Raw genomic sequence first — 27,810 nt, forward strand, 5'->3', positions numbered from 1 at the left:
AGAGCCTCCATCTCCTCCTCCATCTTCTGACTCTTCTTCTGCTCATCCTCCCTCACGGTAGCCAAACTGGCCTCCTCCTCCACCCGCATGAAGCCACGAAGCTCTTCAAAATCCTTCTTAATCTTGCTTTCAATTTGCTCCCTCTGCATCTTGATGTAGTTTAGATTTTCTTGACAGTGATCTCTTATCTCGCTGCAAACGTCCAGTTTGGGATTTGCAGACTGCAGGACTTCCTGGAGTGGCGGTTGGTCGTATTTTATTTCCACCATGCTGTGGATGTCCCCCGACAACGGCGAGCTTCCTTCATAGACCTTGCGCACATTCTTCAGCGCAAAGTTGAACGGTACGTCAAGCGAGTGAGACCCCGTCGGGCAAACTGGACACCATCGGTCTCCTTCCAGCAAATTCCACTGCTGCGCGCACTCGCGGCACAAGATGTGACGACATCGCAACACCACACGATCGTTCAAGACTTGCCTACACTTTCGACATTGTAGATTCTCCTCAACGTTACTAGCCATGGTCCTTGTGGAGACACGTCGCAGTCCAAAAATGTAACTTTCACTTTAAAGGAGCTGGAAAAAGTCTGTTTTTGTCCGCTTGCATCTGCCTCACAGTTTTTGTTCAGTGACAAGTGCAACTGTGGGCGTGTTTAGCGTCCATGAAGCAGCAGACATTCAAGTTGTTCAGGTTGTCACGTGTTCATACATTTTAATGTCTTTACCAGGACAAGTTCAGTTGTTCTGTAACACACACACACACATAGACAGACTTGTTTTGTTTTTATTTGATGATCAAAAATAAATGCATGTTCAGGTGTTGGTCTGAAAGGGGAGTGAGAGTCTCTCAAACATCTCAAGGCAGCACTGATTTTTTTAAATAAACAGATTTTCATCCATGCTTTAAATGAAAATGTTTTACCTCATGACCCATATGTTGTTTGAAAAAAAAAATGGAATGTGTCCCCTGGGTGCAAAAGTTTGCCGGCTTTGTTATGGCGTTTCAAATGACCAAAAAAAAGTAGAAGCGTGACAATCGTGTTGTGCCTTCCAGTCTAAAGGAATCCATTCTTTCTCCAGCTAGCTTCCATCAAAGTGTGCCGACCTCCCCAAAGCCTTTTGACTTGCACGACCCCCCCATAGAAAAAGGTCACCATCTGCCTGCTTGACTCTGGCCAGGCAGCTGGCAGGAAACTTTCCTCCTCCTCCTCATGACCACCTGACACACAATATGGTGAAAACAATTCCAAAACAAACATTCAAAATCTCACCCACTTGAGCCGGTGTGGCTGGGTAAACTTTTATGCTCCATTTTGAAACTGGACAGATGGCCCATGTAGCTTCACATGTGATCAATATGTTTTTTCCCCCTAATGTGTATGTAGAACAGTTGATTATATGAATGCAATGGTAATAATCTTCATTTTAATTGTATTTATTAGAATTCATTAGTTCAAATATATAAACCAAAAAATATAAAACCAAATTGACCAATAATTAATCCCCTTTTTCGCCCCCCACCCTTCTGTTTTTGGCGTGAGACCACGTTCGCCTGAGCTGTCACGCCTCCTCAGTAAACTATGGAGACAACCAAACGCCACTCGTATTCCACGCCCACTCGGCTACTCAGCAACGTACAACTGGGATCAACTAATCAGAAGCAAGAACGAGAGACGAATGCCAACCGCGAGCCAATAGGCTCGCGCAAGAGGCGGGCCTAACGGGCGTCTTGGTGAAGAGAAGATGTTGACTTTTAGTGTTTGCTTTTCGTTCTTTTTTTGCCCCAGTTGACGGCCGGAGCAAGTTGATTGAACCCTCAAGTGGACATTTAAATTCTCATGTCAGAGTTATGCTGATATTCCCACGCTGAGGTAAGTTCTATCGACGTTTTTCGGCGTGGCAGACTTGATGGAGCGTTAGCTTGAAGCTTATGTGTTCGGAACGTTAGCTTGTGCTATTTGGCTTTTTTTCTTTCTTTTTTTAAAACTCGTTTTGGAGCACAAAAGATAAAAAATGTTCATCTGGAAACTTGTGTGCAATTCAAATCTTCTCTTTTTCGCCATTTAACGTCACCGTGTGGTGGTCATCGTCGTTGTTAGGAACATTTTATCATTTTGTATCATACAGGTTGGCTTACCGACTTGATTTTTTTTTAAATGAGCGCGTTACTTTTACATTTCGTTACGTTACACTTTTATGTTGCCTCTACTGTGATTGCTTTGCAATGTTGTCGTAGCTGACTTCGATCATTTGTGCAGCTTTGCATCCACCTGCTCTGGAAATACTGTCAAGCCTCGTTACTCGCGATCAGCGGCCAACAACCAATGCAATAGCTAAGACAAATCGCGAAGAGTTGACTCCCCCACATAAAGAAGTTTTTGACTTGCCTATTTTAATTATGTACTACATTCACCCCCAACTATGATCCCAAAGCACTTTGTCTGGGGGAGGGGGGCTTCATTTATCCAAAAATATTAAACCACAATAGTTCACAATTTAACGTTACCAATGTTTTGAAATGTAACCAAAAAAATGAGGCAGATCATGTCAGTAATGCTCCTTGCCCACCCGGGGACCGTCTTTGCTGAGGACAGCGTTGAAGTGAGTTGCAGTAAAACTTTGTACAGGGCTGTGCAATTATTCAAAATTTTATTCCAATTCCAATTATTACACTCCACAATTACAAAATCAGCATAATCGTAAAAAAAAAAAAAAGGATTATTAATACACATTTTTGAGTTGTTTAAATGTATACATTTGCACCTTTTTTAAAATAACAAATTTAATACATGTTGTTTCATCCAGTCGGAACTTGCATAATTATAGTGTTTCAAAGAATTTTGTCTTAATATGTTTTATTTGTTTGTTAAAGTTTTTTTACGTTTTGTTTTTGCAAACATAAATACGTTATAAACATTATTTATATTTTTTATGTTTATATTATCATAATATTATTATAAATTCTGTTTGGTCCAAGAGAAACTTACATAATTATAGTGTTTCTATTTTTTTTTATTAATTGCTGTTAATATTTTTAAATGCTTAAACATTTTCTTGAATTTTTTGAATAATGTTGATTTCAATTATTGCCAAAATAATCTTGATTCTTATTTTTTGCATAATTCAGCAGCCCTAATAAAGAATATATGCGTGAATATTGTTGTATGGTGTTACAAATGTGTACAAATGTTTGTGTCGACAATGCTGTGACTTAAAGGCTAACAACACCGCCAGCTAAATGCTAATTGTCAGTCTGTGAGTTTCCTATTGGCCCAGTTGAGACTGACCGTTTGACAGCAGTGAACCGGTTATGTGGAATTTGTCTCGTTAGCTGCACGCTAACATGAGTCAAGATTTCACCAATATGAGCAGAATGCAAAGATCGTGTTTGTTGTTGGTCGTCACGGTAACGGGAGTCGCTTTGTTGTCAACAAATGGCCTGTCGTCTTGTGCGTAGGTGATAAGTGAAGGATGCACGCCACGCGAAGCCCCTCGTCCATCTCAGCCACCCCGCCGGGTGACGCCTTGGACCTCAGCTTGTCCGGCTCGCGGCTCTGCTTCTTCAAGAGACCCGGAGCCGGTATCTCGCCCGGCGGGAAGTTCTTGGCCCGCTCGGTGTCCGTGTCAGCGCCGTGCGAGGCCCGAGGGAAGCGCAACACCTTGGTGAGTAGCTGCCACTGCGACGTAATGAAAACTTGCGCCCGTGTTCTGGTGAAAGCGTGTTTCTGTCCCTGCAGGGAGACGGTGTTGACGGCGGAAGCCCTCGCTCAGTCAAGAACCTGCGGCGCTCCAACAGCACCACGCACGTCAACCAGCAGGCCCACTTTGCGCTCAGGTACCAAAGTCAGCTCACTTGACACACCCACACTTTCCACTTGTCGAGTCCTTAAAAAAATGTAGTATAATTATTTATTATTCTATTATTCTTTAAAAAAAAATTTTTTTGCAGTCCTAAAAAAAAAAACATTTTTACAAAAAAATCTGTATTCACTGGAGTAATATTTGAAAAAGTATTTTTACTTCAAACCACAATTTTTGTGTGTACTATTTTACAATTTTTTTTTACAAATTAAGTTCCACACAAATAATCCATCCATTCATTTAAAAATAAAATAAAATACACATTTCTATGAGTATTGTTAAAAGAAAAAGTATAAAAAAATATTAGACACTTTACTCTAGAAAAAAAATATATAAAAAAAACAACTAAAGGGGATAAATATCAAATATAATTCCCCATAAAAAAATCTATTTTTACAGTTTAAATATGTAGACATTTAATTTTACACAAATATTGTTTTTTCTTGTATAAAAAATATATTTTTACAAAAAGTGTTTCAATTTTTCAGTTTTGACAAGAAATATAATTTTTACAAAAAAAAAAACGTTTACAAAAACAACAAAATCATCAAAGCTCAAATATCTGCATGTGGTTCCTGGCGGGTGCGAACAGCTGGCAGGCGCGAGGCCTCGGCGTCCGTGCTTGTGGACAACGTTGGTGTGACACGATAAGCTAACCCGACCGTAACAATGGCGTCAAAAGGCCATAATGAGATGCGGCTGAGGTCGCAGGGTGCACTCTCTTGTTTTGCGTGCGCTCCGACGGGAGGGGAGGGACCTTGGGGTCAAATTACCCTCACCCGCCCCCGCCCAGGAAAGCCAGTGAAAGAAGAAAAGTGTGCGCTCTGTGCGCCTATTGTCCCGCATCTGTTAACACCAGGAGCCTTGGCGCCCCCCCACGCGCCAATCTTCAAGTTGAGGAATGTGCGGACTGAATTTTGGGTAGTCGCGTTTTCAACCCCTCCCCCGAAATGTCCTCAATGCAGAGTTGCTAGCCGTTAGCTCGGGTTTACAATCCAACATGATAAAAAGGCTGGGAAATGTGTGGCTTATGTTGACATGATTTGTTCTTGTAGGTCCAATGCCATCTAAAAATCCATTTTGTCCACTTTTTCTGCACACTGTCAGTCAAAACGAGTGTGAAACCTGGTCAAAGTTTGACATCTATGCTATTGTATGCGTTAGCCGCTAGAAGGCTAAAGGCTAGCAAAACCAGCCGCTCAGATTTTGTTGTCACCGTGACGTGAAGTGGGCACTCGTTATTTAGTGTCCGACCACTTGCTGGCTGCTACACGCCTTCGACGTCTTCGGAAAAGTCAACTTGATTTACTCGTAAACCAAAAACGAGCGAGTGAGACACCAAGCCAGTATATATTTGTTTGTTCACGAATGTGATTTGCACTCCTCCCAGTCCAGACCACCAGAGTGGCGACTATCTGACCGTTTTGGACATCGGCGCCGATGGACGAAAGAAACCAGACGGAACCACCTGGAACATCTTGGTACCGACACGCACACAAAATCCTTGTCCTCCAAACATTTAGTTTTCACACGTGTCCTTGCCATGACATCAGGACGAGCAGCCCCGGACGCCCGGCCCGCTTCCGGGCGCCCGCAGCAGTGCCAGCGCAGACCCGCCCACCGGCATGAAGAGACGAGACGCAGCCGCATCTTTCACTGCCAACAACAGGTGGATTTTGCCTCAGTACATTTTTTTTGGTGTCAAAACGACAGTTTTAAGGAAGGCAACGCTTTCTAAAGTCTTAAAATGATATCAAAGGCGAGAGACGATATGTTTCTAAATACATTCTGCTTCTTTGAAGAAATCCTAATTATAATAATGAAATAATTGAATAAAATTAAATGATAATTTTTGATTAGTGACAAAAAATTTAAAAGACAAAAAAAAGATTAAATATAATAATAATCATCCTCATCATGATAATAATATAATTTAAAGACTGAAATATTTTTATGAAAACATCTTTTCTTATATAAAAAATATTTACAGTCCCCAAAAATTTAATTTTTTTTTCCAATTTTTATTTTACAAATCTCTTTTTGCTAACCCTAACCCTTTTCATGGAAAAAAAACATACTTTTTTTATTGTAATCGGCATAAGATATTGCAATCAGTTTGATTTCAATTATTGGTATATTTTACAACTTATGAAATCAAATCTATTTTGATGGGAAAAAATCTGTTTTATTCCTTGGGGATGTAAAAAATAAGAATTTTTGGGGTTTACAAAATAATGAATCATGCATTTTTTTTTAAGCAATATTATTTTATAAAACGTTTTGAATGAATCAAATTTTTGGAAAAAAAATTCTTACAACAAAAAAAGAAATTTTTATGGCCGTTGCGAAAAATCGACATGATTGTTTTTTTGGTCCCTGGAGTGCAAAAGTTTGACCAGGCCTGATGTACACACAAGCCAAATTTGAACTTTGTCCCCAACTTCTTAACACCTTTTCTCGGTCAGGAGCAACAAGGGCGCCGTGGGGAACGCCGTCACCACCATCTTGCACAACAACCACGCCGAGAAACCGCTGACACCCAAAAGCTCCAACCAGAGGCCGGCCTTCAAGTACGCCGCCCCGCCCCGCGCCTCCCCCACCCCAATGTCAGTTGGCACCTTCCGGCTTGTCTGCATTCAGCTCTCGGACTCCCGGCGCTTTTTGTTTCAGCAACCTCCTGAAGGCCACGGCCAACGACGACGTCCCTCTCGAGAGCGGCTCCCTCACCAAGTCGCAGAAGAACTTCTCGTCCGCGTCGTCCAACAACAAAAGTCCGGCGGGGCGAGGCAGCCCACAGCGCCGCAAGCAAGTCTCCGAGGAGGAGGCGGAAAGGTATCACCATGCAACCTTCACATTCAAGCTCCCGTTTCTCCCACCAAAATATAGATCTATTTTTTTATTTTAATCAGTCGTTATAGGGAGAAAAGAAAAGTTAAATTAGTCATTAAAAAAAATCACCAATACAGTTAAAGTGCAGTATGGTGAGGGACAACAGCAAGTGTAAAACTCTGAAACAATTACAGTCATTTCTGGACTACAAGCCGCTACTTTTTTCACTTGCGTTCGACCCTGCGGCTAATACAAAGGTGCGGCTTATCCATCAGATCACAAGGGGGCGCACTGTAAAGGAAGCGCAAGAGCGGCAGGCAGAGCCAAAGCAACCAAGTGAGCCCCAATAAAGTAGTAGGGAATACATATTTGAAACCGTTTCTTATGAAATGAGCTGTCAAAATAAGCTCACCCCCAAAAAAGAGAAAAATCAGTGGTGAGGTGAATTTGCATATCGTGAACCCTGAATTTGTAAATGTCCTTCCAATTGCAACTGTGCGCCAAACCTTGCAGGTTCATCCAGCAGGTCAATCAGGCGGCTGTCACCATCCAGCGCTGGTATAGACGTCACGCCAGGCGGCGCCGTGCCAACCGGGAAGCACTGCGACGCATCCTGGACAGCAAAAGAAAGGTCTGCAAAGAATGAACTAAGCTGGATATGAAGGATGCGGATAAAAGCTCAAAGTTGCTGCGGTCGCAGGAGTGGCAGGAGCGAGCGGAGGCCGACGGTCACCTGGAGATCCCCCGAGACGACAGGAAGCTGATTCGGGAAGAAAAAGCTCGCCAGGCGCGACTCCTTGCGATCCAGGTCAGCACCAGCATTTCTGAAAATCGCAAAGGAATTCTTTCGAAGGTTTCGGATCTTGTAATTGACCTGGAAGTAATGCACCAATTATGTCATGGAAAGCGAATAACTGAAATTATTTACTCAATTGAGCAGTTATTTAATGACATCATGGAATACTTTATTAATAAATGATTTATTTATTTATTTTATTTATTCATGGTTAATTTAATTTTAGACCATTTTTGAATAGAATAATAAGTTTTTTTCCCCTTACTGTGCTTAATGTCTCCCCCTGGTGGTCACTGTAGGAGCTGCAGCAGAAAAGAGCCCAGCAGCATCATCAGGGCACAGAGGAGGACTCGGACCCGCCACGGAGGCCGAGCGGCGCGACGCCGAGCAAGAAGCCGGCCAGGATTTTCCCAAGCGACGCATCGCCAACCAACACCGTCAACATGTCGCCGACACACGCCAAAACCAACAACACAGGTGGCCATTTTGCATGGCGCGGGCGGGGGTGTGCATGTGTCAGACATGTGTGCGGGTGTGAGCTGTGCCGGTTTGAGACATACATGAGTGTGTGAGACACGCATTCAGTACCCGCATGCGTGCCTTGTGTGTCCATGTGGACAGACCTTCATGGCAACGTCGCGGCCGACGTGAGCGAAGTGAGCTTCAGGGCGGTTTCTCCCACGCTGTCCAATCACAGAGCTTCGCCGTGTGCGCAGGTATTGCGTCATCTCTGCTTTTTAGCGCCTTTGTGGGCCTGCAGCGCTTCTCACCTGTTTTGTCCTTTAGGAGCGTGGCGCCGGCGGCGATGACAGGAAGTCCATTCGTCAGGCGAGACCTCGCTTGTCTCGCCTGACGATCCCCGAACCCAACGCTTGTGAAGTACGTACGTGTGTGCGTGTGTCTTAGAAAGCGCCATCTTCAGGTTTAGGCCAGCCGTGAAAAAGCAAATCTGGGCCTGTAATAGTTCTGGCATTGATTTTAAGTAAAAAAATGTAAAAAATCTAATTCATCAAATTCAATAATTGTTTCATTTATTTTTGGGTATGTAATGCAATAAAAAGGAGTAAAATAAACATTTTTACATATACTGCACATTTGACATGTATTAAAGTTATTAAATATTTTATTTCTTGTGAATAATATCATATAAAATATCAGTAAAGTTTGTAAACTTTTAAATGTATACTTATTTTATTGGTTTATTTTCAAATAGGTAAATAAAGCATATTTACATTGAATTTTAAAAATGCATTTTACTAAAGTAACTTTTTAAAAATAAATGGGAAAAAATTGAAGAAAGCAATTTTTCATTGGTCAATTCATGTATTTGTCTTCTTTTTAGGTACTAAATATTTGTTGTTAAACATGCATTTTAAAGCAGGCCGTCATGAAATAATTTCCTCATCATTATTATATTTAAAACTTGAGTATTATTTATTATGACTGTATAATGTTTTTTGTTTGCTGCAAGTACAAATTGCGAGTAAGCAAGCACGAGTTGCTGTCATGATGCTGATTGGTGCGATGTCTCCCCCTGTTGGTGGTGTTGTGTAGGACCTGCTGTTGTCTGAGCCAGAAACCGTCAGGCCGACCCTGAGCGCCAAATTTTACCCGTGCGCCACAAGTCTTTCTTCGCCCAGGAACATCAGCCCCGTGTCGGCGCCGGCGGACGTCAAGGCCAAGAACGGGCGCAACCTTCCGGCTGAGTTTGTCGAGCTGTCCTGTTTCCGAGCCGTTTCGCCCTCCTTGTCCAGTCGCGGAGGTTCTCGGTGCTCTCAGGTGAGCGGCCGCGCCACCCCCCGTCTTAAATATATTTTTGCTTCTTCCCACTCTTTTTTGCCTTTTCCCCATCAAATATACCTTGTACATATCGCTGTCCCATATTGCACGTGGTCCAGGAGCATCCTCGCAGGCATTTGAGCGGCGAAGAACGATCCTGCGTGGCGTCCAAGTCCACCCTCAACGACCTGCTGGACACGCTCAAACTGCTGGAGGAGGAACCCGAGCGCCTTTCCGAGCCCAAAAGTTACAACAAAGACAAATACGCTTGGCTCGACCAGGTTGGAAAACGCACTTTTCAATGTCTTGTGCAGTCACGCTAGAGAACTAAGTTAACCTGCCGCAAATTGTGAAAATCGGCCAATAGTGTTTGCGCCAAACTCCCCCAAAATGTTTAGAATTGCTTCCATTAGTGCAGTGGTGCCTTGAGGTACATCATCCAAAAATCTTAACAAGCTGATTGCTAGTGCTAACGGCTCCGTCGTCTCTCCATGTGTATCTGCACATATGCATTATACTGCCCCCAGGTGGCCGGGGTGTGCACATGAGAAGGAATTCCACATTGTCCATTGAATTGAAGCCAAATTCAAATTGTTGAATTCATAAAATGGGCTTGAATCTTTTTGCTCAAGACGGATTTCAAACCGTTGGAAATGCTGCGTGCAAACGAGGTATGTGAGACTTGCGTGTCTTCTTGAAAGGACGACAATGCGGACTCGCTGACGGCAGACAACCTGGAGCGTCACGTCCAGCTCAGCCTGCCGCTGCCGCCGCCGGCCCCGGACGGGGCGGCGCTGCTGTCGGAGGCCAAACTGCAGAGCATCATGAACTTCCTGGATGAGATGGAGAAGTCGGAGCAGGAGCGGCCCCGTTCCACCACCTCGCAAAGGGAGGTTAGTCACTCCTGACCACTGTTTAGATTCCCCGTATGGTCAGGCCGCTCGAGTCTAGGTTGGCCAATAGCAATCTATGAAACTAGAATCCATTGTTATTTTCCCTCATTGAAAATACATCAGAAAGTTGTCAAACCCAGCCATATCGCAGTTCCGTTTTTGCTGCCTCTGTATTATGTATTGTTTCTTGTAAAAAAAAGAAGAAATCATTTTTTTTACAAACTGCGGGTCATTAAATGGATTTTGCTAAAATGAAGGCTTTAAATGGCATTAAGAAGCGTTAAAACAATGTCGAGAGAACAATGAAATACGATTGTGGTTCATGCTTTATTTTGCAATCAACGTTGTGTAAAGGAGTCACTAGAATGCTATTTAGCAGTCATAAATGTGATAAAAATATATGTATTTACGTGTGGGGACTGGTGGCGAGTCGTCATTTCCACTGAACAAAATGGCCTCCTGTTCCGAATCCCAGTTGCTCTGAATTTGAAAAGAAAAACACACTGGTCCTAGCATCCACGTTTCTTGGCTTCAGGCGGCCTTTTTCGAGGAGGAGGCGGCGCCCGCGTTGGACCAGGCCTCGGCCACCGCCGCCCAAGTGTCGGGCTCCATCATGAGGATCAAGATGGAGCTGGAGGAGAAGAAGCGCGTGGTGGAAATGCTGCAGAACACGCTGGTGAGGACTCGCCGGCGGCCCGGCGGCTCACGCCTCCTCCGCTGGTCTTTGCCTTGCGTTCACGCCCACAACCCCGTCCCGGCCTTCCTTGGCCTCCTCTTCAGGCCCAGCAGAGGGAGCTGACGGTGCAGCACGTGAAGGAGACGGAGAAGGAGCTGAGCCGAAACCTTCAGCTGCAGCGGGACCAGTACGAAGCCACGGTGCAGAGACACCTCGCCTTCATTGACCAGGTAGACTTCTTTCTGTCCCCTTTCATTTCTTTTGCTTTACTGGCAATTTGAATATTGCTTTAGATTGTCTTTTTCTTTTCTATTTTCTGTTGACGGGCTAAAATTTGAAAGATCTTTTTACATTTTCAGTTTGAAAAGGCCTATAAACGATGACTCAATTATCAAAATAGTTGCAGGTTCATTTGATAAACATTTAGTTTTCGATTTATCGGATGAATTTGTCACCTTGTCCTCACCCTCGCATTTCATTTCGTCTGCTACTTCTCTGATTGGCTGACGAGCTTTAGTTGAAAATGTCCACCAATAAGATGTTACGGATGGAAAACTGGGCTTAGATGGGCCGACACAAATCGGCGTTGACGTCGGCTCACGTACAGCAAAAGAGAAAATTCAACTTTGTCTCTTGCGTCCGTCCTCAGCTGATCGGCGACAAAAAAGCTCTGAGCGAGCGCTGCGAGGGCGTCATCGCCGAACTCAAGCTGGTGGACCACAAGTACACCAAGAAGATCTCGCAGATGCAGGAGCAGCACGAAATGGTGACCGCCGCCGCCGGCTCACCGTCGCCTCAATGTGGGAAACACTTTCAGCATTTATGTCCGCCTTCACTCGTGCACGCTTTGTCCTCACGACGCCGGCATACGAGTCGGATGATGCAAGTTCCTAGTGAGTGAACAACGGGGCACTGGTTGAATCATTTTTTGGTCTTCATACCATTAAGAAATTGTACTAGTTGACATATCGCACTCAAGTAATATTACTCCTTACATTTACATATCACGTGAGGGTGAGCGGCTAACCAATGGGAGCCAAGCTCATTTACATATTGAATATTCATGAGAAAAGGGCCTGTTCGAAATTGTAAGCAAATTTGAGCAACAAAATGAGTTTGGAATCGTCCTTGGCAATTTCCAACTTTGAAATCTGCTAAAAGGATATCAAAGTGGATATCGAAAATGGAAATGATGTCACAGGAGCGCTAAGCGTGTTTCTGATGGATTTGGAATAAATGCGCAAAGTGTTTTTCACAGAGAGTGTCCGTCTTCTGCTGCGCGTCTGTCTTTCTTCTTTGCTTTAACGGCCTCTTCCTCCTCCTCCTCCTCCTCCTCCTCCTCCTCCTCCTTGTCATCGTCGTGATCGCGGCCGCCGCTGAGGCCGCTTCTCCTTTCAGGTTTGGCAAATCCTGGGCCCGCTGTGCGAGGTAACGCTTCCGCTGCGCCTCCTCCATGCCGCCACCTTTCCTCTTTTTCCTCTTCACTCGTTTGTCCCGCACGCCGTCCGTCCTGCCGGATGCTCGCTGTGCCTGTGAGTCTTCATCTTCACCATCGTCATCGTCACCGTGGCTGAGTCTTCATCCTCCCGCCTTGTCGCATGTTACTAACACACGCGCGACACCACATGAGCGTCCTCTCGCGAGTGACATTGCGTCCTCCTGGTCTTTTATCTTCTTTTCCTCCTCCTATTTCCTCTCTCCTTCCTCATCGCCTCCCCACCCTACTCCTTTTCCTCTCCTTCCGCTACTCCCTTCTGCTGCTCCTCTTCCTATTTGCCTCCCTCCTTGTGCTCCCCTTTTCTTTATTTCTCTTTCCTTCCACCACCATTTGCTTCTCTTCCTCCTCATCCTCCTGCGCCTCCTCCCTCTCCCCCCTTACAGGAGATCAAGAAGCTGAAGGAGCTGATGAGCGTCACGGAGAAGATCCGGCGGGAGAAATGGATTGATGAGAAAACCAAGAAGATCAAAGAGATCACAGTTAAAGGTAAAAAAAAAAAACGAAAAAAGGCGCGCACCTCATGCGGGTCCTCCATCCTTAGTCTTTCTTCTCCTCCTCCTCTCCCGCCTCCTCTTGGGCAGGTTTGGAGCCCGAGATCCAGAAGCTGATCTCCAAGCACAAGCAGGAGCTGAAGAAGCTGCGCACGCTCCACGAGGCCGAGCTGCTGCACGCGGAGGAGCGGGGGGCCGAGCACTGCGCCCGGCAGTGCCAGGAGCTGCGCCAGCAGCTGGAGAGCGAGAAGGAGGAGCAGTGCCGCAAGGAGCGAGACTTGGCCCGCCGCAGGTTTGAGAAGCAGCTCCAGGAGGAGGAGCTCTCACTGCAGCAACACAAGAAACGCATCCAGAAGGAGTTGGCCGAGGAGAAGGAGCGGCTGGCGCAGCTGGCGGCCAGGTACGAGCCCACCAGCAGCCGGCGGAGACGGCCGGCGCCGGCTTGGCCGTCGGCCGCATTCAAAGACCTTCGCCCTTCTTCCGCCGTGTGCAGGCAGCGCTCTGAGATGGAGGAGCTGCGTCGGCGCATGGAGGAAAACTCCAGCGTGGCCGGACGCGTTTTCAGGGAGGAGCTGGACAAAACCCGAGAGGAGCAGGAGAGGAGGCATCAGGTGGGACCGCCGGGGCGGCGACATTGTACAAAAAGCACTCGTTCGAAATTCATCTCATGACTGCAGTGTTTCCGGTAACAGTTTTGTCAACAGCGGCGCTCGATGGTGGTCCGGGGGGGGGGGGAGTGGGGGGTGTTGTAAGATGTCTGGCGCAGCCGGGAAAGCCGACGGACACTTAACCACCGCTTGACGCTATTTTTTGAGAAGTCTTCATGCACAAATCCATCTTCTGTATCCGACTTGACCAGCAGAGCAATTTCCCCATCAAACATGGCAGGTTCTGGTCATTATCGGAGTCAGTCTCGTTGCCGTGCGGCTGCTTAGCAATGAGGCCGTTTTTTTTTTTTTTACGGGTAACTTCTTTGGCACAACACCGGCAGTATTTTGTTATCTGTTCCTGCTCGGTCTCACGGCTGGAGTAGGGGTCGACCCCCGCAAGTGGCCAAAAAGGCAGTAGACGGAATAATAATAACTGGTTGCGCTCCGTTAAAAAAAAAGCCCAATTAGGCATTTGACGCGTACTTGATTGTGTCACCAGGCGGAGCTGAAGAAGCTGCAGGAGCGTTTCGACCAGGAGAAGATGAGCTGGGAGGAGGAATACAGGAAGAAGCAGGTGAGACCAGCGCCCCCCCCCCACACACACACACACACCGCACCTGCCCATGCCCGTGACGTGCTCCTCGCTAATGATGCGCACGTGTGTTCTGGCGCTTAGGAGGCGGGGCTCCTGAGGCACGAGCGCCAGCTGCGAGAGGAACTGCGGCAGGAGCGCGACAAGGAGATCCAGCTCGCCATCTGGACGCTGGAGGAGGAGACCAATAAGGACAAGGAGGAGTGCGAGAGGGCCGCGCAAAACAGGTACCGGTTTTGCCGTGTGTCATCCTGGGCAGTCTGGCTTTATTATCAAGGATCTTTTTTTTTTCCCACTCAAAAATCTCATTTCCATTTTTCTTAGCAGTTCTTTTTCCCTTCACTTGCAGAAAAGTAAATGCCAATATTATTCAAAAGCTTTTTTTCCCCCCCAACTTACTGTGTGTGATTTTCTTTTTCTACATGTTTTAGACTTATAAATAAAGAAATAAAAGAAATGCATATTTCTATAACATGAAAATAAGTCAGTCGTCATGGAAAAATGTCCCTTTGGTCAAAATATCAAGTGTTAAAAAATGCTGTTCAAATGTCAGATTTTTTTTTTGATCTTGTTTTTTAATTATTTTTTATGTATGTATGTATGTTTTAATTTCCATTTATATAATTTTTTTTGTATTAATAAAAAAAAAAAAGGTTATGTCTGCTTTTATTTTCACATATTTATTCATTTAATTGGACATTTTTGGTGGTCCCTAAAAGGTCGGCTCTGCAGAGCGAATGTTTCAGATCCACCGTATGGAAACGCGATGCTCACTAAAAAATGAGCTTTTTCCACTGTTGTCAATGCTGAGGAATTTTGTGAAGCAGCCGGTCGGTGTCTGCCGGCAGCCGCGATGTTGGCGTGAGCGTTTCGCGTCAGCCGTGGGACGCGCTTTTCAAGGTTTGTCTTGCCGTGTCGTCAGGGTGAATCGCGTGCGGGAGTCGTACGAGGCGGAGCTGAAGGAGCTGGATGGTTCTTTGAGGGAAGCGCTGGACAAGCAGCAGGAGCTGAGGAAGCAACTGCTGGACGCGCTGCAACAAGCGGACGCGCTCAAGGACGCGCTGCGGCACAAGGAGCAAGACCTGCACGTCGTCACGCAGGTGAGAAGGCACACATTGCGGGGCGTCGCGGGATGCCACATGCTGCCATTTAATCAATTCGTTGGCAACTAATCCATAATCAAATTAACGGATTTTTTGATTATTTTTTTTTTTACCGATTCAGCAAATAATAGAAAGTTGAATTGTCAGACGAATGGATGATTAAAGCAATGCGCTAACCTGAGTGGTTTCGGTGTTCGTCGCGCTCAGAACCGGGACCGGCTCCTGGACGAGCGCCACGGGCTGGCCTTGGTGATCCGGCAGGAGTTCAGCGCGCGCCTGCTGCAGGCCGAGGAGGCGGCGCAGAAGGCCAGGGCGGAGGCGGACCAGGTGCGAGTGGCGCTGCAGGCGGAGGTGGACCGGATCACTAAGGAGAAGGAAGCCGAGCTGCAGGAAGTGCACCAGCGGTGAGCAAGGGGGGGAAATAGCGTTATGTAATGCACACGTGGCGTCGTTTGTCCCAGCTCTCACACTGTAACATATTGTCTCGTTGCCATGGAGACGGCCTCGGCTGGCCTAATCTGGAACGCGAAGCACAGGGCGACGCAAAACAAGCTTTAACTTGTTGCAAATCTGAAAAGTGGTTTAATGAAAGTATGCCTGAAGGCTTTGAAACGAGTCTCTCAGTTTGCATTCTACCAAATTTGAAGGCCATTATTTTCCCTTTCACCATAAGTGAGTCTACCCTTGACGTATCCCACAATTCATCTTGGTTTGTCATGCCTGGCTCAGATTGTAAATGATCTGAGTTGTACTGTTTCACATTGACATGATAAAAATAAGATACATGCCATATTTGCCCCCCCCCCCCCCAAAAAAAAGCAGGGTGAAATGAAAGCCGATGATTTTGTGAGATCAGCACTCCAAAATGGACAGCTCGCAGTGTAGCAGAAAGGAATGTCTTTTTTTCTAAAACGTCAGCCGTGACGCTCACTGTGATGACATCATCACCCGCAGGGTCAAGTCGGCCATCTTGAAGAAAGACGAGGCGGTCAGCGCTCTACGGAGGCAGCACGAGGTGAGTGGCGCCATTGAGCCTCGCCATTGGCTGGCGGAGGACGGCCCTTAACGCTGCGCCTTGCCGTCGTCCGATAGGCTGCCCTGAAGAGGGCGGAGCACCTGGAGGCCTTGTGGGAGGAGCAAAGGAAGCAGCTGATGGAGAAATGAGCGCAAGACCGTCGACCTGCACTCCTGTCGGTCCAGCTCCCACGTAAACGCATACTGACGTCATACTGACACTCAAGCGACTCAAAGTGGGTTCAAGTCTTCTTTTTTGTGTGTGTGGACATCACAGAACCGTTGGACAAACCAGGCACGTTGCTGTCAGTGTTTTTTATGCAACAGATGACTGCTGTCATTTTGTCCTCTAGCGCCCCCTACTGCCCTCAGGTTAAACGCATTGCCATCTCCGGGGCTCACCTGCGCCATTCGCAATACGAGCCCGACGGCCGGCAATTTGCGTCAACAGCAGAGGGCGCTAGAAGGCCAAAATGGCCGCCAACGGAGATGGAGGAAAACGGGCGGATTCCTCTGCTTTATTCTTATTCTACAAAAGGCAATTTTCATCCGAGTGACTTGGAAGCGTCACGTAACGCAAGCCCAAGTCGTCTCTGTCAAGTCTGAAGTGACGCGAAGGACCAGCTGGAACTGACTGAAAAGACCCCCCCGACCCCGACCTCTCCCCCAACAGAGCAAGAATGCCTCCGTGTTCCCCTCAGATCTTTTCCAGATGTTTCTGTGACCAGCCCGGGCAAGCCTGCGTCCCTGAGGGGGTGGGGTGGGGGCGTAAATCATAGCGACTGGTGTTTTGTTTGTGGCGAGCGAGCGTTTTCAAGAGACAAAGTGAAAGAAGGAGACGAGGACGTGCCGGGAAGGACGGCGAGTTTTGAGGTGGCCTGATTGCAGTGCGGCCGTCAAGACATGCCGGCGAGGGCCGAGAAGAATGTGCGGGCGGGAAGTGGAAAAAAGTTTGAAGCGAGCATGCGAGGGGGGGGGGGGGTTAGCGGGGGCTTTTCCAAGGCGGGGCACCACAGGTCACGTGACCGCCACGGTTACGAAGCAAACGAGTAAATGGCAAAACGGAGGCCACCGGGACAGGACTGCTGTATTTATTTGCACTCGCTATTTATTGGGGTCAGAAAACCATTTGGACCACCAAGAAAGTGTGTGTGTGAGGGGGGGGGGGGGCTTCTGTATTCGGGTCCATCCTCTGAGATTTGTTCACACTTTTTCATTTGATTAAAAGTGTATGGATTGTTTTTCTACTCTAATATCTCAATTTCATGTAAATAATCGAATAGCAAACTTTTATTGGTACAAAATATGAATTTAGTGATTATTGAATGAATTTGAGTTCAATAATAAATGAGCCCGAGACAAATGATGTGACTTTTGCCATTACCGAGTCCGGGTTTCTCCTTGCAGATGTTTGCTATGCGAATGAAGGAATCGGCGATCTGAATGTCTGAACGTCCAGTTTGAGATGATTCTCGTACTCATCCTACTTGGTTACTTCATTTCAAACCTGATTGAAGATCTGAAAAGGAAGCGAAATCTCGACATAACAACAACAACAACAACAACATGGCTAATCGAAGTGCGTGAAATGGCTCATAAGAAGCATTTTGCAGGAATCTGTATTTGAAAATCTCTTCAATTTTCCGGCCTCGTTGATATCTGCAAATGAATTGTTGCTTTCTGTTATGGCAAAACGTTCCCACCTGAAAGGCAAAAGTGACATTTGGTCATAGATGGAAACTGAAACGTTCATTATGGATGGGAAGAATGTAGTAGAATGTTCTTTTTGACTCACAAATGTGATCGGCGTGTGCGGGCCAGCAAGGCTTGGTTGCCGTTTGCACCTGCTTTTCAAAATAAGACTGGACGCAAGGACGTCCGGGGGGGTTGGGGGGGGGGGGGGGGGGCTCTTTCAAAGCAGCTCAACAGTACTGGATTTTTGCTTTTGAACTTTGGAACCGGCAGCTGCTCTTTGCCGCCTCCAGCAGGACAAAGCGAGACGTGAGTGGGCGGAACAAAACAAAAAAGTCTTTCCAGTCTTGTGACCCACTTTGCTGTCAACTGGTCTCGTCTTTCAGCGGATTTCTTTTCTGCCGATGAAAGCTCAGATGGCTGTCGGGCGTCCCGCCTCCACGCCACACACACACACACGCACACGCACACAAACAAAAGAAGCTCTGTGGCCACGAGCAGGTTGCGACCCAAACTCCAAAGCCTTGCGAAGAAACCCTCCCGACTGCCTGCACGGCAAGAAGACAACTCGTGCAGTTGATTTTCAGACACGTCAGCAGGACGCAGACGTGGACGTTGCGTCATCAAAAGGCTCTTGTGGTCGTTTCCCCCCCAAGATCGGTTGCTTCAAATGGACTTTGTTTGTTTTTTTACCTTCGTTCTTAAAATTCATTTCTCAATTTATTTAATATCATACAAATGTTTTAGTAAAATAACTTTTTTTTTTTTTACATTTTATACTTCATTCAATTCTTTGATTAAAATACAATAAATGTAATTAAGATTAGCAGATTTTATTGGACATAAAACAATTTTACAGTTCAATTAAAATGTACAATTAAATAACTGAAGCAAGATTGCTATTAAAGAAATAAAATAGTTTTGTTAATTTTGCCATTTCCCCCTTTTTTATTATTGATCTCGCTTTGTTAAATTGATTATAATGTTTGAAATAATCAAATAAATGTATTAAAAACTATTTTACGTTACCGTAACAAATTGCATTAAAGAATTGGTTCCTTTATTTTTATTGGCGACTTAATGATTGAAATAAAGCAGGTTATTTGTTGCATTCATTTGGAAACGTTGCCCTAAAATTGACGATTTCCAGTATTTCATCCTTCCCACCAAGCGCTACAAGTCAGCTTGAGCATCCGGGTCGGCAAAGACAAAAAAAGAAGAAGGAAAAAAAAGAAGAAAGAAAAAAAAAGAAGTCCTTCCTCGGAGTCACCCGCCCGCTGCGCTCTTATTGGCTGCAAATTGTCCCCTCCCCTCCCCTTCCCACTGCTGCCAGCAGCTGTTGCGCTCTCACAGTCAGTGGCCCCACCCTACGGGACAAGGCACCCCCCAAACCCCCCCCCCAGGAAGGCGGTCCTGGCAGCAGCCGAGCGTCGTCGAGCGCCTCCAAGTCCTCGAAGCGCCTCCAAGTCCTCAAAGCGCCTCCAAGTCCTCAAAGCGCCTCCAAGTCCTGGGCAAGCTTGGCCGAGGGAGCGTCGAGGGCCGTCCGCACCAGGTGAGGCCTTTTAACAACTCCCCCCTCCCACCACAGACGCACCACGGCAATCACAGAGCAGTCATGCAATTGAGCACTTGAATTGGGTTGGAATCAGAATGGATTTGAGATTACTCGCGTGATCAAAACATTTGACATTGCGACTTCATCTTCCAGATCAATGCTTTGAATCCTGGTCCGGATGATCTTGTAATTAAACTTTGAATCTTTGCGATTTGTCATGTTGAAAAGTCATCAATGAAATCGTATTCCAACCCTTTTAAAGTCCATCATGTTTAATTCCTGGGCTCCGTTGTTCAATTCTCGGTTATTTTAACCACTGTTTAACCCCTAACCGGCGGTTAAATTCTTAACCTGCCGTTAACTAACTGGTTAAGTAGATTTAACCGACCATTAACGTTAATGGCGCCGTTATCTTGTTGTTCAAAACTCTGTTAACTTTAACCGGCTGTTAACTTGCTGTTAAAGTTCAACTTTTTAACAGTGTGCTTAACTCTGTGTCTATCGAGGGCTTAACTCTGACATTGCCGATTATTCGGATGAAGAGTTCCGCAGGAATCCGATGTCGAGTCTCATGCGGAGTCAAAAGAGAAAGAATAAAAATATGTTTTTTAAGCTGAGTTGTAAAAATGGACAACATTTAGTGGGAGGGGATTCCAAAGACAGGTTAAGTTCACCGTCGGTTAAATCTACTTAACCAGTGGTTAAAGATAGAAGCGAGTTTTGAACAAGCGGGCTGTGGTTGTTAAGCAGACTGCGGTAAACAAGCAACCACTGCCTTGCCTTCCAGTCTGCTTGATTGTCCCAGGAAAAGGACGGGGGGGGGGGGGGGGGGGGGGCTGTGTCAGGCTGTGTTTCACTTTAACGACTCTCACCAGGTAACGGTGACGCACACACGAGTGCAAAAGTCGACACTTGTTGGATGAAATCAGGTTGCCTTCATGGTTACAATCGTCTTAAGAATCATTTGGAAATCTTGTTGGAATGAATTGTGTCGGAATCCGATTGGTTGAATGTCACAAGAATCCTGGAGTCTTGGTGAGAAAGAACAAAAGAAAAGAACAAAAGCGCGTTGGATTCAAGTCGTGTTGGAATCTGCCTTTTAATCCTTGTAACAGTGATGTCAAAATCATGTTGGATTCGTGGTTGGAGCCATTTTGTCTTTAAGAGTCCAAATGCGTTCGGAATCCTCTTCTACTCGGCTTGCGGTCATGTTTGGAGTTGGGTTCGAATCTCAATAGATTCCATCCTGTTCAGCACGCTGAAGTTCTTGCTTTTGGTTTTTGCTGTGTTTCCGCTTCCCGTTCTGCGCGCGCGCGCGTGTGCTCATCGCCGCCACTACCGCGTTTGTCACGGCCGCTATGTGTCGACGTGTCTTATCTGCACTCAGCCAGCAACAGGAAGCCAAGCTGGCAAAACAGGAAGTAGATAACGGACGCGGAGAGTGAAAACAAGTGGCTTGCACACTTTGGACGGCACGTGTGCGGGCAAATAGTGCAGCAGATGGAATGAAGCATCGTGTCAAAGTCGGAAGGTAAGCAGAGCTGCGAGTGCTAGCGCAGACTAGCCTTAGCAATCAAGTCAAGTCGTCTTCATTTCCAACGCTTTCAAACCGTCGTCGCTGTCACGTTGTTTGTTTATGACGACCGGTCTGCTGATTCTCTTCCACTTTTTCTTGTCGTCTCCAGAGAATTCCATCAGATCGTCAACTTTCGGCCCCAAGGACGCCTTCACGCACTCACACGTACACAGAGCGCACCCTCCACCCTCCACCCTCAGTGGAGTCGGGCGGGGGCGGATGTATGGAAGCTCCCGACTTGTGAGCGAGTGCGGCCGTGCCAAATTGCGCGCCGGCAGGGATGTCGGCCAAGAGGCAGCTGGCTCTCGCCGCCGTCACCGCCGCTTCCGTGCTATGCGTCTACTTCCTGTCCGGGAGCCTGGAGACCCCCCTGGCGCTGTCCTGGGCCCACCTGGGGTCATCGTGGAGGTCAGTCTCACGTCACCAACTTTTACACTTGAGTTTGAAACCTGACATGAGCTTAAAACATAGATTTGAATGTGGATAGAAAAGAGTTGGATGATCAAATAATTGTGTTGTATTTTTACAATGAATGGAATTGGATGAATAAATGTTTTTAAAATGTTTTTAAAATGTTTTAGAATTTGGGGGAAATAGGTTTTATTTGATTGACAATTGTTTCATTGGATAAGTGACAAATGATGAAAGAATGAAATATAACAAAAACTCATTTTACATTTTATTATAATCAATTGAATGCTAATATTGAATACAAGTTCTGATTGTCTACTTTCCAATGAATCGCAAACGATGTACTCCGAAAAATGTATAGCGATGATGAAAAGGAAAAAATAACATAAGACAAGACGTGGTGTCGACTCTCCTCATGATGTCATCAACGTGCGCCGCCGACTGACCAACGTTTGACCTTCCGCAGCGAACCGCGAGACTTTGAGCTGCGCACGACACCGGCGCCGGCCGCTCACTCCACCTCGCGTAAGAACCTTTCCCCAAAGCCCACCGAGCCCGACTTCATTGGAGACGCGTACGCCAGCGAAGACGTCCCGCCGCAAACTGTAAGTGGAATGCAGACTTCCTGTCGTCTCATTGGTCCGAAAATCGGCTTGAATTCATGATTAGAATCATCAATAAGCTCCTGCCAAAATCAGCTTGTAATCAAGAGATCCAATCATGTTCAAATCTGGATGGAATCACGCCAGATCCCAATTCAAAATGCATTTGGGAGCATGTTGAATTCATGGCTGCTCATCATGCTGGGATTCGCTTAGAATTCCAAAAAAAAAGTTGCAAATCATTTGAGAATTCTGTTGAGTTCATGTTGGAATTGTGTTCAAATCCTATTCGCAGCCAACTGTCACATGGTTGCTGCCTGTCGCCTCATTGGCCCGTGACTCATCATGCGGTTCGCTAAAAAGTGAACCCCCCCCCCCCCAAAAAAAAAATAAGCTGTTGACTCGTTTGGTCTCCACGGTTACAAGATGATGTCACAGGGCGGCGCCGTCATGCCGATGACTCGAGTCCAGCGGAACTCGGCGAGATGTCAGAATAAGATGCGGTCGAGCGTGTCGCAATCATGCTGCGAATTGAATTGACTAAAATCATCATGTCGGATTCAATGTCAGAATCGTGGAATCATGCTTGGAATCCTGTTTTGTTGTCATGCCAAGAATCCTTTTGGAATCTTTCTGAATTCAAGGTTAGACTCTCGTTTGAAATGCTGTCGTTGGACGTTTCGGAATCGATGGCGGTCGCGGTTCGCGAGGATGAGCTCAACGTGCCACTTCCTGTGCGCAGGACTGCCCCGGCGCCATCCGAAGCCGCGTCCCCGAATCGGACGTGTCCGGGCTCTTCCTGAAGAAGGTCCCGGTGCTGCAGTGGTCCAAGCACGCCACGCCCGCCGAATACCGCCGCCTGCGTCCGTACGGGGGCGCAAACGGCTGGGGGGGCCTCAGCTACCAAAGTCAGTAGCAACACGAGCACATTTGAAAATCTCGTTGTCAATCATCAAACGCGCCACAACAAAAAGAACAAAAAAAACATCTTTCAAACATTTTCTTGAAACGATGAACGTGTCGTCTAAATTGACTCTTAAATGTACTTTGAAATGAAGACGATCCTAAAAAAGAAAAGTCTGAGTCCGTCCAGGACTGGAAGTGCTTGGAGCAGTCAAAGGTGCAGTTGGGCGTGTCCAAGGTCAATAACGCGAAAGCTGCTCCTTTGTTGGATGTTTGAGAAACGCGCCTCTATTGACGCAACGCTCGAGTTTGACGTGAGAAAAATGCCACAAAAAACAACATCAGGACTTTGACATGGGACTGCCACAACTGGTTTGTTCGGCATCTTGATTTCTGGTGCCATTCCATTGTTGGCCACTAGATGGCAGCAGATGTTTAGTTTGAAACATTTAAAAGGAGAAAACAGGAAGTATTTCAAGATCAACCATTTTCTGCTGGAGTTTATTCAAAGTTAAATCTGCGTCAATCTCGCTTTTTAGAAAGCTTTTTTGCAATGATAAGTTCTTTTAGTTTCTTCTCTTTTTGCAATGGTCCAATTTTTTTGCATTTCCCCCGTCAGTAAACGTCTCTGGCGATAATAAATGATATTTTGTTTTGCATGTGTTTGCTGCTGCAGGGTAACGTTTATTTGTGTGTTTTCTTCTGGCCAGCGTTGTCAGACGCGCTGGCGCTGCTCAACTCGTCCGCCAACGGCGCCATGTTTGACGACTGGGATGGTCGCGACAACTCGTCCGGCTGCATCCGCTGCGCCGTAGTGGGAAACGGCGGCATCCTCAAGGACTCCAAGAAAGGGAAGGAGATCGACGGCCATCACTACGTCTTCAGGTGATTTTTTGGCGTTTTGCACGTTCGCATGGAAAAGAAAATCCAGCCAAGTCCCGAGTTTCCGTTTAAGTGGGACGGTTTTAGTTTTCGTCTTGAGTCCAACATCAGCGACAAAGTCGAGTCATGTGCGCGCAGACGTCATCCAGGTTTGTCCTTCCTTTTGACGATGACGTGACACTTTGGCGTGGCAGGACGAACGGCGCCATCCTGGCGGGCTTCGAGGCCGACGTGGGGACTCGCACCACCCACTACACCTTCTCCACCAACACGCTAATGAACTCCATGAGGAGCTACGCCTCGGCCGGCTACCGAAGGCCGCCGCAGTCTCAGGTGAGCCCAGCGCTCGTGGAGGTTGCCACCGGTCACGTGACGCTGACGTGCCCCCCCCGGACAGGAAACGCGTTACGTCTTCCTGCCCGACCACGACCGCGACTACCTGCTAATGAAGGCGGCGGCCCGGCGCACCCTCGTTGAGCAAGGACGGGAGCGAGGCAAAGAGTCAGTGGCGCACACGGCATGCACATCGCTAATGACGTTGGATTCTCACCTGAGTCCATTGGCCCAAAACTGAACGAGTTTCTGTTGCTGCGGTCGTCAGTTTGTATTTGCTGTTTCTGATTGGATGCTTTTTTTATCCGCCGATGTCATTTTCCCCGCTCAGTCCGACGGCGTATTTCGGGAAAGACGTGACGGCGGCCAAGCTGAAGATGTACCATCCCGACTTCATCCGCTACGTCCGAAACAGGTGAGGAAGCCCCGCCCCCCCCCCGACCGCTGACGGCGCGGCGGCGACCTCCAAGTGAGCACGCAAATGTTCTCCTTGCAGGTTCCTCCCGTCCAAAATCCTGAAAAGCAAACACAAGAACATCTACCGGCCGTCGACGGGCGGCGTCATGCTGCTGGCGGCGTTGCACAGCTGCGACCGCGTCAGCGCTTACGGCTTCATGACGCCGCAGTACAAAAAGTACTCGGACCACTACTACGACAGCAAGTACCACCCGGTGGGTTTCTTCATCAACCACGACTTGAAGTTGGAGTTGGACTTGTGGCAGCGGCTGCACCGAGCCGGCCTCATCACGCTCTACATGCGCTCTTGAACGCGCACAAGTTTCCAAAGGCTCTTCAATGGCCCTCGGAGCTCCTCAACGTTACTGAACACCCCTCAAGCTGCTCAGTGCTCCTCTGAACACTCCTGAAATCGTCCCAACGCTCTTCAACACACCTGACTGAATGCTCCTGAACGTTACTTAACGCCCCGTAAGGCTCTTGAACACTCCTGAATGAATTCTTCTTGTGGGTCCCTCGATAGTTTTGACCTCTCCTGAACGCACTTCAATCCTCCTGAATGCTCTTGAATGCCTCTGAGCGAATGAACATGACCGAACACTCCTTCATGAATATTTTTCGAGTGTCCCTGAACATTTTCCAACCACTTGTGAACACGCTCAAGAAGGCTTTTGAACGTGCTTAGTGCATTTTTCGGAGTGCCCTGAACATTTCTGTCGACTGCTGAACGTCCCTCGGTGTTCCTGAACGCTCCTGTACACTCTTGAACGCAGCCGGATGAATGCTCTTGAATGTTTCTGAACACTCTTGAGTGCTGCGTAACAATCCCGAACACCGCCTGAAGGTGTCGTTGACTTCTTATCAGCAAATGTGCATGTCCTCAACCACTCGCGCTGGCCGCCGACGGCTCGTTCGCAAGGAGACGGCAGGCAGCACGCTAAGCTGAGCGTGTGTTCGCCGTCTCAAGTTGTGCCGCAGCGGCTTCCACGTCGGCCAGTGCCCGTTTTTGGATGCGCGCCGACGGAACCGCAAGCAAAAGCAGCCCGCTGAGCCAGACTGTCTGCTGAGCGGTCGCCGTGGCAACCGCCAACTGGCCGCTCCTGTTGCTAGGATAGCAGCAGATTGGAGCGCTAGCCGCTAATTAGCCTCCCGCCTTTCCACAATGGAAATGCATCGTGGGCCTTTTCCAAAAAGAAACACATTAAAAAAAACATTTGCTTGTTGCTTTGCTTTTTAAAGGTTTGTTTTGAGATGTTTTTTTGTTTGTTTTTTTACATGTTTCTACTGAGACAAATGTTTATTTGTTCTTCCCCAAAAAACATTTTTAACATTTTTCTTTTTAGAAGTGCTTTTAACAGAAAAACGTTTAAACAAGCGCTTGACATGATTTCAAGATGTTTCCTTTTAAGACATTTATTATATAAAAAATAATAATAATTAAGGTGTAAAAACATGTCCTTATGACATGTCCAATTTTTTAAGCATGTCTGAAAATAAAAATCAATCTTCAAGCTCAAAATAATTTTATTTGTTATTTTTTTACGCCTGTTGTAGACGTGCTTGTTTTAAACTTTTTTTCTTTTTCTTTTTCGGGCTGTTTTTTTTAAGTGCCTTGATGGCTGGCAGTGAAAGTCACATGACCAAGTGACTTTCTTTTGAGTACGTGAGGGAACAAACTGAAGTGACGGGATGCGGCGAGTGCGTTTATTGACTGACTTCCATCATCTCGGTAACTTATTATATTTGGAATGTTCCTGTTTTGTGTGTAACAAAAGAATTAGAAACGCTTATCAAGTGTCAAGTGAATGAATAACTGGAGTGCACAATAAAAGCGCCTGAAAAAGAGCGCGTGTGAGCGCTGACGTGTCACAAGGCAAATACAACAAAAGTTAATCATAAAACTTTGCACGGAAAATCCAGTAAGTCTTTGCTCAAAAATGTTGCCATGTGTGTTTAAAGGTGTACAATCTTATAGCAAACAAGTTTTTAACATCACACGGGGAAAAAAATGGTTGGGGAAAAAGTCCATTTTAGAGTTATAGATTAATTTTCTAAGTGATCTGAAAATGACATTTTTGAAAACATGTGTAGGAATAAAACCTTGGATAAAGTTCCACAGTGAACTTAGCCCGAAGCACAATCATGTCAAAGCCCAAAGATAAGCAGAGCTGCAGTGTTTGCACAAATTAGCATTAGCTTTTGCTAAAAATAGTCAATGACAAATTGTGTTTGCCATGTCGTGCACCGCACCGCTACATTATTTGACAAGTGTCATTGTGATGAAATGAAATGAATCCTGATAGATGAAGAAAACGTACATGTTTTTATAAATCTGTACTGTCTTCTTGTCTTTAGTGTCTAAAGTAGTTTGTATAGATTCCTTTTTCTTTCTTTTTTACAGGCTTGACTGGATCGCCGTCTAGTGGCGATTCTATCTCACTGCAGCTCTGCTGCTATTCTGTGTCTTTCATGCTAATGCCGCGTTCCATTTTCGGTTATACATTTGCTTGACCCGGAAGTGAATGTAATGCTTATAAAATCTGATATGACGTCTCCCCATTTTCGTGTTTGTTTTCATCCTAGTTTTGCTTTCGTATGGCGGAGACAAGCAGTCAATATTTTTGACAAGTTGTGATGTAACTTTGCCGCCCTCTATCGATCACCACGAGCACTGCTGGCTTCAGTTGCTCGTCGGACTACATTTCCCATGATGCCTCTGCGCTTTCGCCAGCTGGATTGAGACGTTCAAGTTTTTTTTTTTGTTTTTGTTTATACAAGATTTCAAACTTTATTAAATAATCTTAGTTCACAAGCAGACATAAGGTAATCAAAGTTAGAGACGTTCAAGTTTGTTCACTTGACTGAAAACAGGAAGTGCACGTGAAGTATCTATCGTTAGCATTAGCCACACAGCTAGCGCGTCCTTTGAGGACACTCAGCTGGTGTGTGTGCGTGTACGTGTGCGTGTGTTACACAAATTTGTGTTGAGAGGGAAAATCGAAAGTGATGTTAATCTGTATGAATTATAAATGCGCTGATGATTACATAAGAGTAAAGGAAAGGCAACCATCCTCATTGTGTGTACGCAATGTTTTTGTCTGCATGGCTCTTAAGTATTTCTGTTTGTATTTGTGTTACTGGTTTTGTGTTTGTGTGTATCCTGCTGCAGGTGCCGAGCTATGTGGTGTCCACATCTAGAGGAACATTTTGCTCTCTGTG

At 46.3% G+C, this 27,810-nt stretch overlaps 2 protein-coding genes across 6 annotated transcripts; both read left to right on the forward strand.

The window, feature by feature from the left end:
• Positions 1-1,709: 1,709 nt before the first annotated feature.
• cep131 (centrosomal protein 131) lies at positions 1,710-17,544 on the forward strand. 3 transcript variants are annotated; one of them, XM_077550629.1, is made up of 29 exons: positions 1,710-1,870; positions 3,457-3,662; positions 3,737-3,834; positions 5,251-5,341; positions 5,414-5,529; positions 6,326-6,430; positions 6,531-6,692; positions 7,203-7,320; positions 7,390-7,497; positions 7,785-7,962; positions 8,107-8,201; positions 8,272-8,364; positions 9,040-9,264; positions 9,384-9,545; positions 9,966-10,157; positions 10,693-10,833; positions 10,938-11,063; positions 11,483-11,599; positions 12,232-12,261; positions 12,715-12,817; positions 12,913-13,222; positions 13,316-13,433; positions 13,972-14,046; positions 14,149-14,291; positions 14,987-15,164; positions 15,375-15,571; positions 16,122-16,182; positions 16,260-16,374; positions 16,459-17,544. In XM_077550629.1, the coding sequence occupies exons 2-28, from the start codon at positions 3,471-3,473 to the stop codon at positions 16,329-16,331; spliced, it is 3,606 nt and encodes a 1,201-aa protein (XP_077406755.1). In that variant the 5' UTR covers positions 1,710-1,870; positions 3,457-3,470; the 3' UTR covers positions 16,332-16,374; positions 16,459-17,544. The 3 variants fall into 3 exon arrangements, with proteins under 3 accessions (XP_077406755.1, XP_077406754.1, XP_077406756.1); XM_077550628.1 differs by having other exon boundaries at positions 16,260-17,544; XM_077550630.1 differs by lacking the exon at positions 12,232-12,261 and having other exon boundaries at positions 16,260-17,544.
• Positions 17,545-19,263: 1,719 nt separating this feature from the next.
• st6galnac (ST6 (alpha-N-acetyl-neuraminyl-2,3-beta-galactosyl-1,3)-N-acetylgalactosaminide alpha-2,6-sialyltransferase) lies at positions 19,264-25,814 on the forward strand. Of its 3 annotated transcripts, none has more exons than XM_077550635.1 (10): positions 19,264-19,425; positions 20,816-20,959; positions 21,114-21,412; positions 21,882-22,020; positions 22,760-22,925; positions 23,631-23,805; positions 23,997-24,135; positions 24,200-24,303; positions 24,467-24,550; positions 24,632-25,814. In XM_077550635.1, the coding sequence occupies exons 3-10, from the start codon at positions 21,285-21,287 to the stop codon at positions 24,900-24,902; spliced, it is 1,206 nt and encodes a 401-aa protein (XP_077406761.1). In that variant the 5' UTR covers positions 19,264-19,425; positions 20,816-20,959; positions 21,114-21,284; the 3' UTR covers positions 24,903-25,814. The 3 variants fall into 3 exon arrangements, with proteins under 3 accessions (XP_077406761.1, XP_077406760.1, XP_077406762.1); XM_077550636.1 differs by lacking the exon at positions 19,264-19,425 and adding an exon at positions 19,475-19,614; XM_077550634.1 differs by lacking the exon at positions 20,816-20,959.
• Positions 25,815-27,810: the final 1,996 nt, after the last annotated feature.

This window comes from Vanacampus margaritifer, chromosome 18 (assembly GCF_051991255.1).
Source record: "Vanacampus margaritifer isolate UIUO_Vmar chromosome 18, RoL_Vmar_1.0, whole genome shotgun sequence".
NCBI lineage: Eukaryota > Metazoa > Chordata > Actinopteri > Syngnathiformes > Syngnathidae > Vanacampus > Vanacampus margaritifer.

What these genes read in the sequence shown, in the direction of transcription:
- cep131 (XM_077550628.1), top strand. Translation starts at nt 3,471, where the DNA reads ATGCACGCCACGCGAAGCCCCTCGTCCATCTCAGCCACCCCGCCGGGT. An exon ending in GAGGGAAGCGCAACACCTTG is followed by an intron (nt 3,663 to 3,736) that starts GTGAGTAGCTGC and finishes CTGTCCCTGCAG; the next exon opens with GGAGACGGTGTTGACGGCGG. An exon ending in CAGGCCCACTTTGCGCTCAG is followed by an intron (nt 3,835 to 5,250) that starts GTACCAAAGTCA and finishes CACTCCTCCCAG; the next exon opens with TCCAGACCACCAGAGTGGCG.
- st6galnac (XM_077550635.1), top strand. Translation starts at nt 21,285, where the DNA reads ATGTCGGCCAAGAGGCAGCTGGCTCTCGCCGCCGTCACCGCCGCTTCC. An exon ending in GGGGGGCCTCAGCTACCAAA is followed by an intron (nt 22,926 to 23,630) that starts GTCAGTAGCAAC and finishes TCTTCTGGCCAG; the next exon opens with CGTTGTCAGACGCGCTGGCG. An exon ending in ATCCGCTACGTCCGAAACAG is followed by an intron (nt 24,551 to 24,631) that starts GTGAGGAAGCCC and finishes TTCTCCTTGCAG; the next exon opens with GTTCCTCCCGTCCAAAATCC.